The 19,183-nt window shown below is 34.8% G+C and overlaps 1 protein-coding gene across 1 annotated transcript; it reads left to right on the top strand.

Moving 5' to 3' along the window:
* The first annotated feature begins 8,245 nt into the window (after window positions 1-8,245).
* On the top strand, window positions 8,246-12,575 carry LOC117638062 (putative laccase-9). The gene is made up of 7 exons (XM_034373148.1): window positions 8,246-8,394; window positions 8,494-8,645; window positions 9,080-9,324; window positions 9,488-9,616; window positions 10,688-11,273; window positions 11,665-12,014; window positions 12,292-12,575. Exons 1-7 carry the CDS (start codon window positions 8,296-8,298, stop codon window positions 12,423-12,425), a joined length of 1,695 nt encoding a protein of 564 aa, XP_034229039.1. The 5' UTR covers window positions 8,246-8,295; the 3' UTR covers window positions 12,426-12,575.
* Window positions 12,576-19,183: the final 6,608 nt, after the last annotated feature.

Below are 19,183 nucleotides of genomic sequence, written 5' to 3'. Positions count from 1 at the left end.
AACTTGTTTCAATATAAAAAAAAAAATCAAACATTTGTAATTACTGTAGTTTGATTTTCCAAATGCAATATCAAAATAATTATTTTAATATTTAAATTTAGTTAAGAATTTTTATCTAAATTAAATAACTGCTGCAAAAAAAAAAAAAAAAAACTCATTCAAAGATCTAAAACAATAATTAAAAGAAAACAAATAAAATTATGATATTTTTTAAAGAGAGGCATCGGACTCACGTGTTCTATTTAGTGAGCGTGCTATTTAGAAAACCACTTTTCAGGCTCACTGTATTAAACGAGCGAGTGACGCGTTTTTTTTCACTATTGGACTATACAGTCTCATTTAAGTTAGTCCCGTCTCTTACCAAACAAGGGTTTCGAGTGCTATTTAACCCAGTCCAATCCAGTGAGGCATACCAAACATGTATGTGTTGCACCTATATCTCTTATAAAGCACAATACCCTTTGAAGTTCCATTGTGAGATTGGAAACTTGAAATTTGTAGTACCTAGAATGAGTTTTCCAGCCCTCAGATGCCCTTGGTGTTATTGATTTATTGGTCACAAGTTCTTTTTTGTTAAACATGTGCTCTTGATTGGCCATTTTGTTGAGTTGTAGTCTGTTAGCTGGATATTCTCTTGTCGTCTTTTATTGGTTACATTATCAATTCATCATTCCTGCAACTGTCAAATTATCAAAGAATTAAAAAAAATATATATATAGTATGATGAAACACCAAACACTGTATAACTTAGTTAGATTATTTATTCGAAACAATACTAAAACGCCTTATAATATTATGGATAAACAGTCAGTACTCTCCGAAACAGATTAATACTATCTTACAGAAATTAGTCAATACAGTACGACATACCAAACGAGCCCTGCGTGTATAGGATGGTACTAGAATACAGACACGTAATATAAGTTATCCGCATATTATAATATAAGTAAATATTTATTTATACTAAAAGTAAGAAATATGAACCATGTCATCTACCCATATTATAATAATTTTTCGATCACACAAAACGGAGAAACAAGATTTAAAGTAAAAAAAATGAGAGAGATCACACAATACTTTAATTTTTGTTTTTGAAACTAGTCCAAAAAACTTATTTTCCACTCCTCACTTCTAACAGTTTTTTCTCTTTTAATAGAGAATAAAAGAAGAAATTACAGGAAAATAGCATCAGCCATACCAACCCCAACAAAATCAATTATAATTTCCCTAATTAAATAGGATTTAATTAGAATAATTGATTGATCTAGGGAATTTCCCTTTTCCACGTGTCACCCGCTCATTGGTCGCCAAAATATATGCTCCCACAAATGCCCCCCCAGCTTCTGCGTGGCGTGTATGTGACGAGGAGATGTGAAATACTCTTTAGGCTTTCCAACTGCGTTTGGGCTTCCAATTGTGAGTTGGGCTCTGATACCATGCTAGAATATGAAAACCTATGAGAGAATATTATTTGTGAGAATTTTCTATGTATTCTTCTCCTTGTTGGAGGTCATATTTATAGTACAAAGGCCAAGTAATAACTCCTAATTCTATTTACGGTAGGAAATTAGAAATAAAAGGGAAATCAATTACAATTAATATGGGAATCATTGGTGTGCAAGGAAAGTCACAAATCACGCCAACAAGGAGGAGTTCCTCCTTAGGTATTGTTAATTAATTTAAACAAACATCATGTTTTTGGTAACAAAAAATTTAGGAGGAGGGGAGGCTATCCTATCCCAAGACAAAGGCATATCAAGGCCTCTTTGAGGACTTACAGAGTTTGAGGGACACCTTTTATGATCCCCTTACGAAATATTTTTCAACGGTCCAAACCATCTATTTTTCATATATTCATTTAGAGATCATCCTTGCAAAATATCATAAAAATTAAAAATCATTAAAGCATCTAATTGATATCAACAAAATCAATGAACGCAGTGCTTTAAGAAAATATTTAAATTTCAATAATTTAATTGAGTGGTCAAATGATATCCATCATTTTTGACAGAAAATGTATAACAAATATCATCAAATTTGTTTATTTTATTTTATTTTTGGTCGGAAGAAAATAAGGACCATGTTACCTCAATATATATATATATATATATATAGTTTTAAGAAAATTAAAGATGCTCACTACATAACAAATTAATCCAAATTAATTATACCGATCATGACAAAAGTAGATACCAACTCACGATTGAAATTTGTGAGAGTGTTTTCTGCCTAATTAGCCTCACANATTCGCATGATCAAGCTTTGTATGGGGAAATTGCAGAAGAAAGGGAAACCCTAAGAAGATAATGAATCTATCAGTCCTGATCTCTTGGACTACAGAGGTTCAAGAGATTTGTGGTCGCTCACCGTTAGATGTAAATTCAACGGTTCACTCACTCTTACACTCCTTTTAAGAAACTTTTTTGAATCATTGGATTAATATCCAACGATGGGTGACCACAATCTCTTGGACTCCTGTGGTCCAAGAGATCGGGACTGATAAATCTATATAGATATAAAGCAGAAGATAGAGAATAGTGAAACATTCAAAATACCAGAAAATGCAAATGGTAAATTCACATTTTTTCATATTAAAAAAAATTAAAATTAAAAACAAAATCAGATAATAGATCATACTTTTATGGAACATTACTACCCATATTATATTTTCTTAATTTTTTTAATTAAAAAAATCAATTGACACATACGTGAGCGTGTGCCAAAGAATTAGTATTTATTATATTAAAACCAAAAGCTGTCAAGTCTTTAGTTGAAAATCACGCGTGTGCCAAAGAACTAATATTTATTATATTAAAACCAAAAGCTGTCAAGTCTTTAGTTGAAAATATTTATGTTTTATTTTTTCAACTTTAGATGTACTTTGTAAGTTAAAACCTCTTGAACCCCAAGATTTTTGTTTAGAGTGGCCGCTTGCATGCAAATTACATTATATATAATTATAATTAAAACTAGCGATCCAAAAAAAAAATTCAATTGTCGGAGAATACTCTCAACACGCTTTTTTGTTTTTTTTTTTTTTGAGGACCTTTCCTATTGAAAGAGGCGATAGCATATTAAACTTACATACACAATATATATGCTAGGACTCGAACTCAGGACCTTGCCTGAGAGAGTAAATACTCCAAATCACTACACTAATTGGTCCTTTACCTCAACGTTATGAGGAATAATTTTTATTGTTCGTCATTTGAGAAAACAAGGAGGAACGTATAGCGTGACCCCTTTTACAAAGATCAAAAGTAGTAACATCTTGGATAATCTATGTGCCAAGGTTTTTAAAACACTAATTAAGGCTTCAAGTTTTCATTTTGGGACAATATTGTCGACAGTAAATTGAGAAGACATTCAATTGTTCGTACAATTAGTGGGTCGATACTTTTAAGGGGCAATTCGCTAGCTAGTGGCAGAGGGCCATCATCTATATATCTTTAGCTATTATGTAAATGTACAGCTTAGAGGGGTCCATGAAAGAGATTGTTATTAATTTGAAACGCGAAACAAAATGTGTTTGTTATTGAAAGCATGGGACCCACCAGGACAGAATCCATGAATGATGTGATGATCTGTCCGATTGTGCCCAAAATAAAAATAAAGAAAGAAAAACTTTAATAAAAGATACAATGTCACACGTTGATCACGGTGCGGACTTTAATAAAAGATGGAAGTATGATTAATCTTGAAATAATGGAGTTCGATTCCTCCTTTAAAATAATGTACAATATTATAATTAGGAACTTTTCTTTTTCACTCCTCACTTTGATCGCACAACACAACTAAGGAAGACATACATCAGGCATATAAAAATATATATGTTTCGTAAACAAATTTATGGCTCAAGTGATTAAGAGTATAGTTATTTTTGTGCATGATGTTGTATGTTCGAATTCTCCTCTCTATATACGATATATTACTTGTATAAAAAGAAATTAATAATATATATAAAGTATATAATTTAGTATTGTTGTAGACGTGGGAAATAGTGATGAATAAAAAAGAACGTTGTAAAATAAACCCATCCAATAAACATTAACTTTTGTTGATAAAATACAATTGTTTTACACAACCTTTCTTTTTTGGGTTAAACAACATATTCATTAAAAAACTTCGGGAATATATTAAAGACATGTACAAATCAATTTCAACATGACTGTAAATCGAAAAGGAAAAATAACCCAATAGGCAAAACTAAATCAAACAGAATTCGCGTAAATTATAAAACTTAAATCACGAAAAAACTAAATTGAATAAAATTCGCGTAAACAATTAAAAGGCTCAAATCACCAAAATCTAGCATAGTCTGTATCTTAAACCACACATCCCAAAACAAAAAAAAACCTTAAATATGCTACCTTTTTCGTTTTTGGCAAAGTCTGGTGTCTTTTTTTTAATGTACTACCTTTTTTTTTTTTGGTGAAATTGTCTCTGCCTTTTATTTTTTTGGGGAAATTATATGTTGCCTTTGGCAAAAGGTTTTTGAATAAGAAAAAAAAAAAAAGAAGAAAGAAAAGAAAACCTTATATGGCTCATCATCAACTACAACACATTAGGGAAATATTATTTTCTTAATTTTATTTGTATTATCTTTCAAATATGGAACAATACGTTAACCTAATTATATTATTATTATGTTTACAACTAATATATAAATGAAACTTAATTATTTATATTTTGCTTTTTGTATTTGTGAAGCTTATTCGGTTGATGCCAAGAAATTCAATGGTAAGAATAAATTTTTAGCTAAAAATTTTAACTAGCCACCACCCACTAAAAAATTTATGTTTTCGCCTTTGCATATATGATATATTGTTTGTATAAAAAAAAAATATATGTACTTTTTTTTGGCCAAAGAATGGAAAATTTTATTCAAAGACGAATTGCAACGTTAACATCAAAGGCTAAAATATCAAAAATCCACTCAGGCCACCACTTATTCCAATTATGGATCCCTCCTATTCTAGTAATAAAAGATGCCACCACATGGGCAGCTCGAAGCACATAATTTAGTAGGGGTGGTTGCGGTTCGGTAACCGCGAATTTTTACTCAAACCGCAAACCGACCGACTATTTGCGGTTTGGTGATTTTTGAAACCGCAAACCGACCGCGTTTTGCGGTTTACCGCATTGCGGTAAACCGCAAAAATGCGGTCGGTTACCGTGAAACCGCAAATTCTCAAGCATTCACAAAAATATAAATTTACAACCTAAATAAATAAATACATAACCTCAATTTCTCAAGCATATATAAATTCACAATCGATTTCAATTCTCAAGCATTCACAACCTAAGAAAATTAAAGTTACAATTCCAAACATTCCAATTAAAGTTAAACTTCTCAAGCATTCCAATTCCAAATCCTTTAAAGTTACAAACCAAAAGCAAAATGAATTAAAGTTACAACCAAAAAGAAAAATCCAATTCAAAGTTAATTAAAGTTACAAACTAAAAGGAAAAATGCAATGCACCAATGTTACAAACTCAAGTGTTGGTATATACTTTGCGGTTTGCGGTAACCGCAAATTTTGAAAATCAAATACCGCAACCGCAACTGCAACCGCAAATGCGGTTCGGTTCTTAATACCGCGATTGCGGTTCGGTTTACCGCGATTGCGGTTTTATTGCGGTAAAATATCGGTTGGTTTTTGCGGTTTTTCGGTTTAAAATGCCACCCCTATAATTTAGTATTGTTGTAGGCGTGGTAAACAATGATGACTAAAAAAGAACGTTGTAAATTTAAAACAAACCCATCCAAAACGAACATTAGCTTTTGTGGATAAAATACTATTGTTTTACATGACCTTCATGACCTTTCTTTTTTGGGTTAAACAATGATATTCATTAAAAAACTTCAAGAATACAGTAAAGACATGTGCAAACTAATTTCAACACGACTACAAATTTGAAAGGAAAAATAACCCAATAGGTAAAAGTAAATTAAATAGAATCTGCGTAAATTATAAAACTAAAATCAAAAGAAGACTAAATCAAACAAAATTCGCGTAAGCAACAGAAAAACTCAAATCATCAAAACCTAACATAGTCCGTATCTTAAATCACACAACTCAAAACAAAGGAAACCTTAAATTAAGCCATGGCCGCACAGAAGCCAAAGGGAGTGACATTAGGCGTGGGAATAAAAATTAAGCATTCTAGAAGTGCGTGGTGGGAGATCTCAAATCAAAATCTGTATTTGGAGCAATTGTCAAAACTCGAGGTCCACACGCTTCCTTGTGTTTATATCTAGCCCTTGACAAATTTGTCAAGGCGGCTAACAGAAAGCAAATCAAAATTGGATTTTTAGATATTAATTATCTTAATTAGTATGCGACACTAACGGATTCCTAACTTGTTTATTCTGAAGCCTTTTCGACTTGCGAGGTTTGCTTGACTTGTTTAATTTGGAGTTTTTTTTTTTGGTTTTAGGACAACTTTAAAAAAATTTCCCTCATAAAATCGAGCTTCACAGAAAAAAAGGTTGCTGCTAGAACATAAAAGCTTGGAATATTTCAAAGCAGATATAGAAGTGGACTTGTAAAAAAATTTGAATATTTAGTATTTTTTTCGTGTTGGGTGAGGTTTTTTTTAATCATGGATCATCGGTTTTACCATAATAACATTTTTGTAGTTTATTCAAGAAAGATTTTACGTGATTGTCTTTTATCTTTTGTTATTGTCATTGGGCAATATTTTGGTGAATTTTAAAGTAAACGCTAATCAACCATCAAATCCAAAATTTAATGCAGGAGAGAGAGAGAGAGAGAATCCAAAGAGAGAGATAAAGATGAAAAAATGGAAGTCAAAATAATATATAGCTGACAAGCATATTAGAGGGGTGGAATAGTGGGACTGCGTGCGGACATGGATTGAGGAGGAGCTTTCCTCTTAAACATATTGCCAAAGTGCAGTCACCATTCGAATCTAAGACTATTCGTTCGTAATCTTTTGAAAATTTGTATGATGTGTGTAGTGTACAAAGTAGATCAAACTTCTATTAAAATACCATGAATATTTGAATCTGAGACCACTAAGATCATCTCTAGGTGGAGAGGGCTATATTAGTTCCGGACTACATTTAACTTTGTAAAAAATAATTTCATAAAGAATAGTGTCTGACTATATTTTAAATGTTTCCAACAGCAAATGGCTAAATTTAAAATTTTAATAATTTTTAGTATATGATGTAAATTTATTAGTTAATTTAATTAAACTACTATTTATATTCTATTTAAAATACATTTTACAAGAGAAAAATATTTTGGAATATGATTTTTGACATCCACGTGATTAGCCCTGTAGATTTATGATTAGATTTTTTCTTGCTCTAAAAACAACTTAAAAATTAATTTAAATAGAAAAAGATAAAGGATAGTCTGTAAAGAGATTGTGAGAAATGATGAAAAATGATGAAATTTTAAAAAACAATCATTTTTTTCGAACTAAAAAAACAAACTAGCTGATGTCACCTAACGACTAGGTGGCATCAGTTGGACCCCATCCAAATATTGAGCCCGTTGAGCCCAGTTTTTAAGATTAATTTTAGGAACTTGACCTAATCTGTAACTTTTCCAAACTCCAATGATGTGTGTAGAATACAAAATGGATCAAGCGTCTGGAAGTTGTTGTAATATCAATCTAGTAATTCTAGTTTGACGTTACTTTATTATTCTTCCTGGTAATCGAGGCACAGATCACTGTGGCTAGAACAGTTCTCGCCGACAAAAACCCCTTTGATGACAGGATATGCAACTATTACCAGACTTAAGGAAAGGTCGACGCTCTCCTGTTGTGGTCTTGACATGAACGGCTTTTGTCTTTGTCTAGTAACGAAGTTGTTTATCTAATACACGGCGGTACTGGTGTCTGAACTTATTTTTGTCGTGCACTGGACCACCTTTTCCGTGTTCAGAGACATTTTAAAAAAGTCTAAAAGAGAGAGAAATATTTTTAAAACAAGATAAAGTGGACAAAAATGCTTTTATTATTTTTGAATTTTTTTTCAAAAATCATTTAGATATGCATGTTTTGGGTTTGAAAATTAAGGAGTTTTTCTGTTTTTTTTGAAAAAAAATTGGCATTTTTTAAAAATGAAAGTTTTTTTATGATTAAGACATAAATTTACTTTTCGTTTTCCTCGTGTTTTTTATTATTTATTTACCGATTTTATTTTATTTTTAATAATAGAAGCAAGTTGCCATGAAGTCTGTCTATAAATAGGTCTTTACCTGAGACCGAAAACCGCACAACACTTCGAGGGCAACCTGAAGAACACACCTGGAAATGGAGTTCAAGAAAATGAGTTGGGTCTTAGCCTGTGTAGGGTTTATGTTCTTGGGTCTTTGCAAGGCTAATGGAAATACCCATTATTATGATTTTGTTGTAAGTGCTTCCTGCATTACACTAACACCATTTTTAAAGCCTTCGCATGTTCATCATCAACCGTTGCTTTGTTTTGTTTTGTTTTGTGATGTTTTGCAGCTGACAGAATTGAATTTTACAAGGCTTTGCGAAACAAAGACCATCTTAACTGTGAATGGGACTTTGCCGGGGCCGACCATCACCGTCCGGAAGGGAGACACTGCTTTTGTGAATGTCCACAACCAAGGCTCATACGGTGTTACCCTTCATTGGTAAAAACTACCAATCCCATTAGCTTAGCTCTAGATTTTATTTATTATTTTTTATTTTTTGGCATTGACCAATAGTCCAAAACTGCTTGATAAGCTGGATAGATAATTAAGCTTATTGGTGGAAAATTATGGATCGTTAGTTGTGTGTTTGAATGGAATATTCTCTTCCCCATCTTATGATGGGCTCTCTGGCCAATTCCAATAGCTTACTTACCGGAAGAGAGATCATGACTGCTAGCTGGTCCTTGTCTTTTAGAGAGAGAAAGTGAAAGTGGGAATAACTTTATAAAGATTATAAAAATAAAAGGCCAGAGGAAGGGAGTGGGGTAGGGAAGTCTTTAGTCTTTTTCTATCTTGAATTAATTTTCCACTGTGAGAAGAAAAGGAAAATCAATCTAGCACACAAACTTTTTAATCTTGTTTAAGATTTTCAGGCATGGAGTGAAGCAACCACGAAATCCATGGTATGATGGACCAGAGAACGTAACACAGTGCCCTATTCAAGCAGGATCGAACTTCACTTATGAAGTTATCTTCTCAACTGAAGAAGGAACATTATGGTGGCATGCTCATAGCGATTGGACACGTGCCACAGTCTATGGTGCCATCATTATTCTACCAACTCTCAACACCACTTATCCTTTTACAAAACCAGATGGAGAAGAAACACTGGTTCTAGGTACTTTTATTTTAATAAAAATTTATATGTATTAGTTATTAACAATTTACTTGGACTGCTAGCCATACCACAACCACAGACATGAAAACAGAAAGTGTCACATCTACAGTTGCATCACCGAATCTCAATAATTATTTTCCATTGTCATCTGGTTCGTTGTCAGGGTCCTGGTACAAGGGAGATGTGAATGAAATTATTAAAAATGCCCTCGCAACAGGTGCCGATCCAAATGTTTCAGATGCCTTCACAATCAATGGAGAGCCAGGAGATTTGGTTAATGCGTGTTCCAATGGTAATTATAATCAAATATCCAAACCTAATCTCATTTGATTATCTGTTGTTATTTTATGTGGACATGAGAAAAGCAATTGAATGTTTTTCTAAGTGGGGTTGGCATAAAGGATAACGGTAACATTTCCGCGTAAAAGAAGAAACTTCTAGGTGTCTATGGAATATCATGCAAAGCGGTATACTTTTTTGACTTGTGGTGCATGCCAAAGGTAGTAAGCAAGTTGAAAATAGCTGTTTAGTGGTTTTTTTTTATTTTTTTATTTTAATGTTAGATTTTCCAGATTTGAATCCTATTTGGTAAAGATTAATATATAACACCCACCTGTATTAAACCCCAACCAAGTAGGACAGCAAGTCCACCCCCTTTAATTCCTGTTTAATAAAATATTAAAATATAACACCGACGTGTATTAAACCAATTAAGTAGGACAATAAGTCCCCCTCATTTTAAAAGTGCTTTGGGGATGTTATCAGATGGAGGGATTCCTCTGGGTATCTCAGTGGGGGCGGGGCCACATGGGGCTATAGTAGGGTACTGGTGAGGGAAGTCGCTGGGTCTTAAATTAAACTTTTTAAAAATGAAATATTTTATTTTATTTTTGATACACATGGCACTCATGTGTTGCACATTTCATGAGTGCGCTCATGTCATGTGAACTTTTTTTAATATGAGAAAATCATGTCAACATTTTTAATACAACTTTTAACCGACATAATGGTGAGTTGTAAAGGTGGACTCAAAATCTCAGTTATAGACTAAAGGTGGGTCACCCTGATGAAGGGCAATATTATATTTAACTATAATTTAGGAATTATGTATATATAGATCGTTCGGATCATTGAAATAAAATTTATAGAGAATTCTAAAAAGTACCTTCGAATAAAATTATTTTGTAGAAGATTATATCAACTACAATTATTTTACAAAGACATTATTATTTCATTCAAACATTACTCTACTTTAGTGTTTGATTTATTCATATTTGATTCACTATGAACACTGTTTATTTCTAACAACTAACATACTTTGACATCATTAATTTGCTAACAACTGATTGATTTCCTGTTGCAGAAACAACATACCGTTGGGTGGTTGATTATGGCAAGACGTATCTTCTCCGCTTAGTCAACGCGGTGTTGAACGAAGAAATGTTCTTCGGCATTGCCAACCACAACCTCACAGTGGTAGCTCAAGATGGTGCATACATAAAACCTATAACCACCTCCTACCTCATGATAACTCCAGGCCAAACCATGGACATTTTGGTAGTTGCAAACCAGTCTCCCAGCCACTATCACGTAGCTTCCCATGCTTTTGTTGACGGGGATGTTGCATTCAACAACCGCACCACCTCTGCCATTCTTCAATACAACGGCAGCACGACCCCCTCAACCATTCCCACTCCGATTCTTCCTGATTTCGCCGACGGAACGGCTGCCTCAAACTTCACTACGCAAGTGAGGGCCTTGGCAAGCAAAGACCACCCCATTAGTGTCCCGTTACACATCACACACACGCTCTTCATCTCTGTTTCCATAAATGAAAGAATTTGTCCCAATTCTTCTTGTGATGGGCCAGATAATAATGCACTTGCTGCAAGCTTAAACAACATCAGTTTTGTGACTCCATCGATTGATATACTGCAAGCCTATTACGGGTACGTAACGTAATTTGAATTAGTTGCTCAAATTAATTATTGTATATACGTTAATGAGATTTTTCTATGTAGATAAGGTTTCCCAACTAAACACCTCACCCCAGTCCAACTCAGTCCATCCCATCCCATATTTCTACGTCCTAGTTCCTTCACTGAAAGGAAATGAATAGTCGCGTAGAAGAGTAAAATGGTAACTGAGCCAAAAGCGTGCGTTTTACTTAATATAAATACAAATAATAGTTTAAATTAATATACTCTCTGGACTCAAATGCAAGAGAGTATTATTACTTCTCTAATCCACGTCTTATTACTTGTTCTTTTTTTGCAAAACTAGAAATTTTTTTTAATTAAAAAAATATCTAACTTAAATGACCTTATTGCCTATGTACAGGTCAATTAATGGAGTTTACTCAGCTAATTTCCCACACAAACCTTATATTTTCAACTTCACGGGACATGTGCGAAACGACACAATATATCCTTACTTTGGAACGAAGGTGAGAATGATTAAATATGGTGAAGAAGTTGAGATAATCTATCAAGGGACCAACATGATTGCCGCTGAGAACCATCCAATGCATCTCCATGGTTTCAGCTTCTATTTGGTTGGAACTGGTTCTGGGAATTTCGACCCTAATCAGGCCCCTAAGACCTACAATTTGGTTGATCCACCTGAAGTAAACACCATTGGTGTACCAAAGAATGGATGGGCAACCGTCAGATTTAAGGCTGATAATCCTGGTAAGTTCTACTTCTATAGCCACCTACTTACTGTACTTGTCATGGGATTGGGTTCATAGCTCAGTGATAAGAGCATTTGTCTGCAGATAAGTGGTGTCAGGTTCGAATCTCAATGACACCACTCTCCTCTCCTTTCCAAACTCTGACTAACAATAATAATGTACATCTAACATGCCATGTGTACAATGTATGTAATTAGGCAAATTAATTAAGATAGAGCAACCATGGAGCTAGGTTAACTAACTATTTAAATGAATTATTTGATGATTATTTTCAGGAGTATGGTTTATGCACTGTCATTTGGAAAGGCACGCCAGCTGGGGAATGGCCACTGTACTCATTGTGACAAATGGACACACCACTAATACCAGCATGCTCCCAGCACCTGCTTATATGCCTCCTTGTAAATAAATATTGAAATTTATTTACTCTTTCATGGATCTCAGTTTATATAGTTATACTGAGACTTTGATTTTATTAAGAATAATTGTATCATCCAAGTTTCTATAATGTTTGATTATCTTTTTTGAGTGAATAAATTATTAGGAGCTTATTTTTTGAGTGACTCGACTACATAAAAGATCCTTTTCAATATATTACCTACCTCAATTTCAATGCAAGTGTAAGATATACCTCACTAATGCCACGATCAATCATAAAAGATCCTTTTCAATATATTACCTACCTCAATTTCAATGCAAGTGTAAGATATACCTCACTAATGCCACGATCAATCATAAGTATCACGGTAATTGGAGTCCCTAGTACAACAACAAAAAGTGTTACCATTTGTCCCGTACATAACTAAATTCTATACAATTTCTTTATTTCTACGTTTGCATATGTTCCGCTTTAACTCTATTCCAACTCCATTAAGGACGTTTGCTTTACTAAACTTACCTTCATGTCTCAACATTTTTGAAAATTAGAAATATGTCCCCAAGCTTTTGATGCTTACACTTCAAGAAATTATAAAACTGCCCCAAAAACTGCATAATACTTTGCAAACAGGTCCCTGGTGCGAATTCAGTGAATTCCCAGCCAAATTCCATGCTTTCCTCCTCCAATTTCAATCCTAATATCAATTACACAGCAAAATCTCAAAAAATCTTCCATATAGTTCATCCAATTCACTAAATTTTACCAAATTTAATAATAAAATCAAAATCCCCAACATCTCAAGAACACAAAATCTGTATCAAAGTTCCAACAGTAAAACCATCTTCATTTTGTACTATAACTTATAAATTCCTACTTCCCCATCAATTACCATATTGTAATTAGTAATTATCTCTTCTACAATGTTAATAATCATCACGTTGTCACATGGCATACGTGTGGAAGATATACGACATTAGGGCTTAGGCATATAAAAATGTAGTAGTATTGTAGCCATGATAAATAATGGTGACTCTAAAAAAAGATTAATTAAAAATTAGATCCGTCCAATAAGCATAAGTTTTAGTGTTAAAAATTTTGTTGGGTTTGAAATTGGTACTTAGGTGACGAGGGGTAAATTTAAAAGATATTCAATCAAGAACGCAACAACCTTCACACACTCTGGACCTTGACCAAATACTCTTATGACTAGTCAACTGTTAGATATGAATTATACCAAACAATAACATACACAGAGCATACCAAGATGCACCTGAAGGCCTAGAGAATAACTAGTGACAACCTAGGCACTCAGAAGGACCCATCAATCTAGGCATCCCCTGTGCTAGCAACAACTATGGTGAAAGTGTGTGAAGACAACATAATCAAGCAAACACCAAACAGCAGAAAAAGATGACTAGTCAACCGCACAAATTCAGATGACCAGTCAACTATCATGAACACAAACCCAGAAAATTTATAGAGATGGAAACCATAAATTGTTCACCCATAAACCCACCATTGGGAAAAAACTGGGGGTCATCAACCGACCAGGCAATCCACTAAGCAAAAAAGATTCTTACAAAGAACACTAGCAAGCTCAAGAAATTCCTAGGTCTATTTAGGAAGATGAGCTATACCTCCTTTGTGCAATCTTCTTCTCCAACTTAGCAAAGCTTGAAGCTCAGTTCTTCATGGCAATGGCAGCTCCTTCTCCAGCTCTTTCATCCCATGGCACTAGCTTGCAAGCTCTAACTCAGACAGAAATGAAATTTGGATTCATGGAGAAAATGACCAATTTCTTCAAGAAACCATACTCTTGAAGAAATCAATCTTGAATCTGACCTAGATGTATATGATAGAGTGTTTGATCTAGCAAGATGAAGTTTTCATATTTCAAATGCAATTTTCAAAAAGAAACAATTTGGAAAACTCAAAGATGAAAAATATGAAGGTTACTCTTGAGGAAGATGAAAAATATGAAGGTTACTCTTGAGGAAGATGAAAAATATGAAGGTTACTCTTGAGGAAGAAGAAGCGAAAGTTTGCTATGAAACTTTCCAAAAACTTGTCCCCAAAAGTGACGGCTGCCAAATCAGGAATTGCAAAGCCTATACAGACCAAAAAATTCCCTTATGTCAGAATCCCATGTGGCAGCAGAGAGAGAAAAAGGAATAGGACAAAAAAGTTGGTTATCAAGTTGGAGAGCAAGGATGACTAGTCATCCAAGAAACAGATGACTAGTCATCATTTTATGAAAACAGTATAATGCAATGTTATGCAATGCACAATTTACCTTTGCCAATTTGCATGAACCTCCATATGATAGTTGTTAGTTAAGAACACTTAGAGAAGCTATTCTCAATCTAACCTTGAGCTTGATAAATAACAATAGAAATCCTATTACAAAGTTGTCAAGGGAAGCCAAAAGAAAAACCCAAAATGCATACATTAACAGGGTTAACCCAGTTGGTTAAGGCAGTGTGCCCTTACTCTTGCTTCCGAATTTGATTGGTGAATCTATCAACCACCACAACCACAATCATCGAACCACCATTAACATGGGTTCACTAATCGAACCTAGAGATGTAGAGAAGATAAGAAGAAAATATAGGAAGAGAAAGAGAAGAAGAGATGAGAGATGAGAGCGAGAGTTAAAGCTTACTCTCTTTTCTAGAAAACTTCAAATGTGTTAACATCTAAGCATTCATTTTGCTATCTACCAAAAAATTAAAGGTGGGAGCATAGGGGCGCTAATGATAATCACCTATATTAAAAAGGGGGCTTTATCATATAAGGACAAATAGGAGGGCATGAAGACAAAATGGTACAGTGTCTCCAAAATTGGACAAACCGGTCCAGTTACTGTTCGATAGTGACATGAAATAACTCTTATGTCACTCACTTAGAGTGACATTAAACAACTCTTGTGTCATTGTCCGACAGTGACATAAGAGTTATTTTATGTTGTAGGGGCCTTTTCGTTACAGCAGCTACTATGGGCTTGGGCTGCCGTAAATAGCAAAATGGATGAAATTGCCCCTTCAGCCTGAGTTCAGAGATCAAGCCCCAAGTATGCTTCGAAAGGACAGTATGGCCTTTGGAAACACCTTGGTTACGTTCACCAATGAAAATAACAACAGTTTACAGATAAATTTTCTAGCTTGACATGAGAAGCTTGTGGCATGGGAGCAAAATTGTCATGGGTTTAGCACTGAAGGGAAAACTAAATGTTCTTGGGGGGGGGGGGGCGAAGGGGTATTAAGGTAGGAAATGAAGAGTTTGCAGAGAGGTTTAACTTAGAATAAGGAAAAAGAGAGGAATGGGTGGCTTGAGTATTATTTCAGGCAGCTTGACAGTGACTTTGTCAAATGCTAGAGCAGTCTGCCAGAAGGGGAAAAATGGGAAGGAGGATGAACAGAGCACGAATTTTCTGGGTGTTGCAGGTGAGAGAGGAAGCTTGCTCTTTGAAATGTGGGTTGTCCTTGGTTGGGTAGAAGAGGCCCATGTAATAGCTGCTGAAGCCATCTTTTTCCAAGAAACCTTAATGTTTTCTATCTAATTTGGCCAAGCTTTTTCCTTCATTTCTCCTCCCCTTCTTTGACTTATCTTATTCTAGCAAAATCTTCTCTATCCAATCTCATATAATCAGGGATTTTTGGAAGCTCAATGCTCTTTCCCATAGATGCCTCTATTTCCAACCATCTCTTTCTTTTCTTTTCTTCCTTCTTCCATGGCCAGGTCTGATGAGGGAAAGAGAATGGGTATGCATGCTAGTTCAAAACGCGATTCCTCTCTTAGCAGGCTGCGTGCCAATATCCTTTGGTCCCTTGGGTATCTTTTGCTTGAAACTTGTTCCTTTCCCATGTGCTGGAACCTCCCAGCATCTTTGTATAATGGACCTTTAGACTTCCCCTTCGTGGCTTTTGTTTTTCCGGCCAAGTGCTGGGGTTTTACAGCTCTTTATTGTGATTGTATGGGCCAAATTGATTTACCAAGTAAGTGGGCTATCCTTATCAAGCATTGGGCTTTTTGGTTGAGGTAATGGGCTATTTTTCTCTTTGTGCTCACCCACATGTTTGGGCCTATGAAATGGGCTTGAGTCCCAAGGCTCCTAAGCAACCCGGGACTTTCATTTTTCGGCCCATCAATGAGCCTCATGACAATTTATTACCATCCATACCACAACCCACTCAAGCAAGCCCCGGGTATTTGAGTGGCTTGGGGCCCACTTAAGCTTGTGGCGTGATTGGGTGCGGAATAATAATTCCTTGCTTGGCGTGCTTCAATTTTATCGTCCTTGAAGGACATGGTGCCTAGTTTAGCATGAGCTTGTATTTTATAATATTATCTCAGTCCTTGGCATGACAAATTATTTATTTAGCATGACATGTGGACTATGACTTGCATATGATGAGCCTTCGTGTACTCCGATATATGACTTTTCTTAATACAGTATTATATTGGGCCGGAAACTTATTTGGGCCTCAACACATGACACTCTAAGTGAGTGACATAAGAGTTATTTGACATGACTAACCTTGGGATGATGAGATTTTTTCTTGGTATTGAGGTGATGCAAATGGCATAGGGAATATTTATTAATCAAAAGAAGTATGCACTGAAGGTATTGAAGAGGTTTGAAATGGACAGAAGCAATCCAATTCATAATCCCATTGTTCTTGGTTGTAAGCTTTCAAAAGATGAAGATGAAGTGAAGGGTTGATAGCACCTTTTACAAACAAGTTGTGGGAAGATTAATGTACTTAATGGCTACTCGGGCAAATGTGATGTTTGCAGTGAGTCTTATTAGTGGGTACATGGAAAATCCTACTAAGCTTCACTTCACTACTACAAAAAGTGAAAAAGACGACCAGAAAACAACGACGGTCTAAGTGAAAACCGTTGTGGTTTTTAAAAAGACGACGGTTTTAAAAACACCGTCGTGTAATACCACCTTAGACAACTAAAAATGGAGATTCAAATGGCTGTTCAAAAACAACGACGTACCTAATTAAACAACCGACGTCTATTTGAAACAGATTTCCGCAGTGTAAAATCAAAGCCAACAAAGAACGGCAGAAGTTATGAATCGACCGACGTAGAAAGTAAAGACGACGATTTCAATAAAAGCCGCCGATTTTACTCATAAAATAACACGACGAGGTTTTCGTATAAGACGCCGTATAATTACAAAAAAATCCACGGCTTTAAAATACAAAATATCGCCGTATTAAATTAATGTACAACGACGGAAAATATAAATATATCGACGTCATTATCGTATAGTTCTACGACGTTATCTTTAAATCGTACTATAAAATTTAACATCGTATTTATTCATTTTATACGTCGTACCTTTAATTTAAACCGTCGTCTTAATAAGACAAGAATTGAAATAACCACGACGGTTTATATAGAAAACCGCCGACATAACCAGATTTTTCTGAGATCCTAAGGGTTACGAAATCTTACCAGATGTAACTCTGTTCCACATCATAATCTTAACAGATGACACAGATTTGCAATCAGAGAGACAATTTTTTGGAAGTTGATGATGTGTGTGCTTTTTTGTATCTACAAATATTATACCTAACGTCGTTGCAAATTTGCAATCAGAGAGACAATTTTCAACGACGGTTATGTTCCAGCACATCTGATCTTCAGATTTCCCTGAGAAGCGAACTTTCCTTCGACAGCGAGTGGAGGGACAGCAAGGAGTATTCAGAAGCACTAAGTGTCCTATCAGGCTTGATCAAGGAAGTGAGAAGGCTAGTTGACAACTTCTTCTTGTGGACATAGATTTGATGCGAGTAAGCTCAATTTCTCTTTGAGAAAGACATCCAAATTATTGTCTTTGAGATGTGAGAGACAGTGTCTCTGAGAGAGGAAGAACCTAAACCCCTAAATGTAAACCGAAAATGAATGAAAGCGACAAATTTATAGAATAAATTTTTAAAACCAACAGCGGTCCTTACAAAAAAACCGCCGTTTAAATTGTAAAATCAACGTCGGTATGACCGACGTATATTACATAAATCCACGTCGGTAAATTAATAAAAACGACGTGTTAAATAATCTACCATGACGCGAGTTATTACTTATGTACTTTAATTTTTGAGTTTACTACGACGGTACCTACAACACTATTGTCGTATTTATTTACCACGTCCGAAGTTAAATGTACCGTCGTATTTTGTAATTTATACGTCGTAGTTATATGTAACCGCCGTATTATTTTTTTGAAATGGTTTTATATGTAAGCAACTTTTCGTCTACCTGACTTACACATGCACTGTTTCCAAACCCGATTAAAAATTTCAATCTCCCAGAGAAAACTTTTCGTCTTTTTTCCTTGTCAGAGCACTGTCAGAGTATTTCATCGTCTTCCTCTCGTCTTCTTCGTCGTCTCTGAACTTAAAGATCGATCGTCTTCCTCTTGCTTTCATTGCACGCAAAAGGTAAGCTTTCATTTTCACTATTTTGGTTACTGTTTTGCATGCTCATACGTTTTTTGTTTGAAAAATCTTTTTACCTTTTTTCTGGCCAAAATCATTTTACTTCTTTCCAAGTTTGATATAATATACAGACAAAGAGGGAAAGTTTTCAACTTTTAAGACAACTACCTCAACTAAATAAGACGACGGTAGCTTCTCATTTACGTGGTTAAATATGTAGACCACGACGGTTCGTCAGTCGTTCTAGCATCGTCTGAAAATTGACAAAGTTGTTTTTAAAATTATAGTCTTTTTTTTTATTTGCTTGTTTAATTGCAGGTTTGATTTCTCTGA

This window comes from Prunus dulcis, chromosome 8, assembly GCF_902201215.1.
Source record: "Prunus dulcis chromosome 8, ALMONDv2, whole genome shotgun sequence".
In the NCBI taxonomy this organism is placed as follows: Eukaryota; Viridiplantae; Streptophyta; class Magnoliopsida; order Rosales; family Rosaceae; genus Prunus; species Prunus dulcis.
Note: the sequence above shows the minus strand (reverse complement) of the source record. Positions and strands in the feature narration are given on the sequence as shown.

Excerpts from the sequence above, each read along its gene's own strand:
- LOC117638062 (XM_034373148.1), top strand. The coding sequence starts at position 8,296 with ATGGAGTTCAAGAAAATGAGTTGGGTCTTAGCCTGTGTAGGGTTTATG. Across the intron at positions 8,646-9,079 it reads TACGGTGTTACCCTTCATTG|GCATGGAGTGAAGCAACCAC; the intron begins GTAAAAACTACC and ends TAAGATTTTCAG. Across the intron at positions 11,274-11,664 it reads ATACTGCAAGCCTATTACGG|GTCAATTAATGGAGTTTACT; the intron begins GTACGTAACGTA and ends GCCTATGTACAG.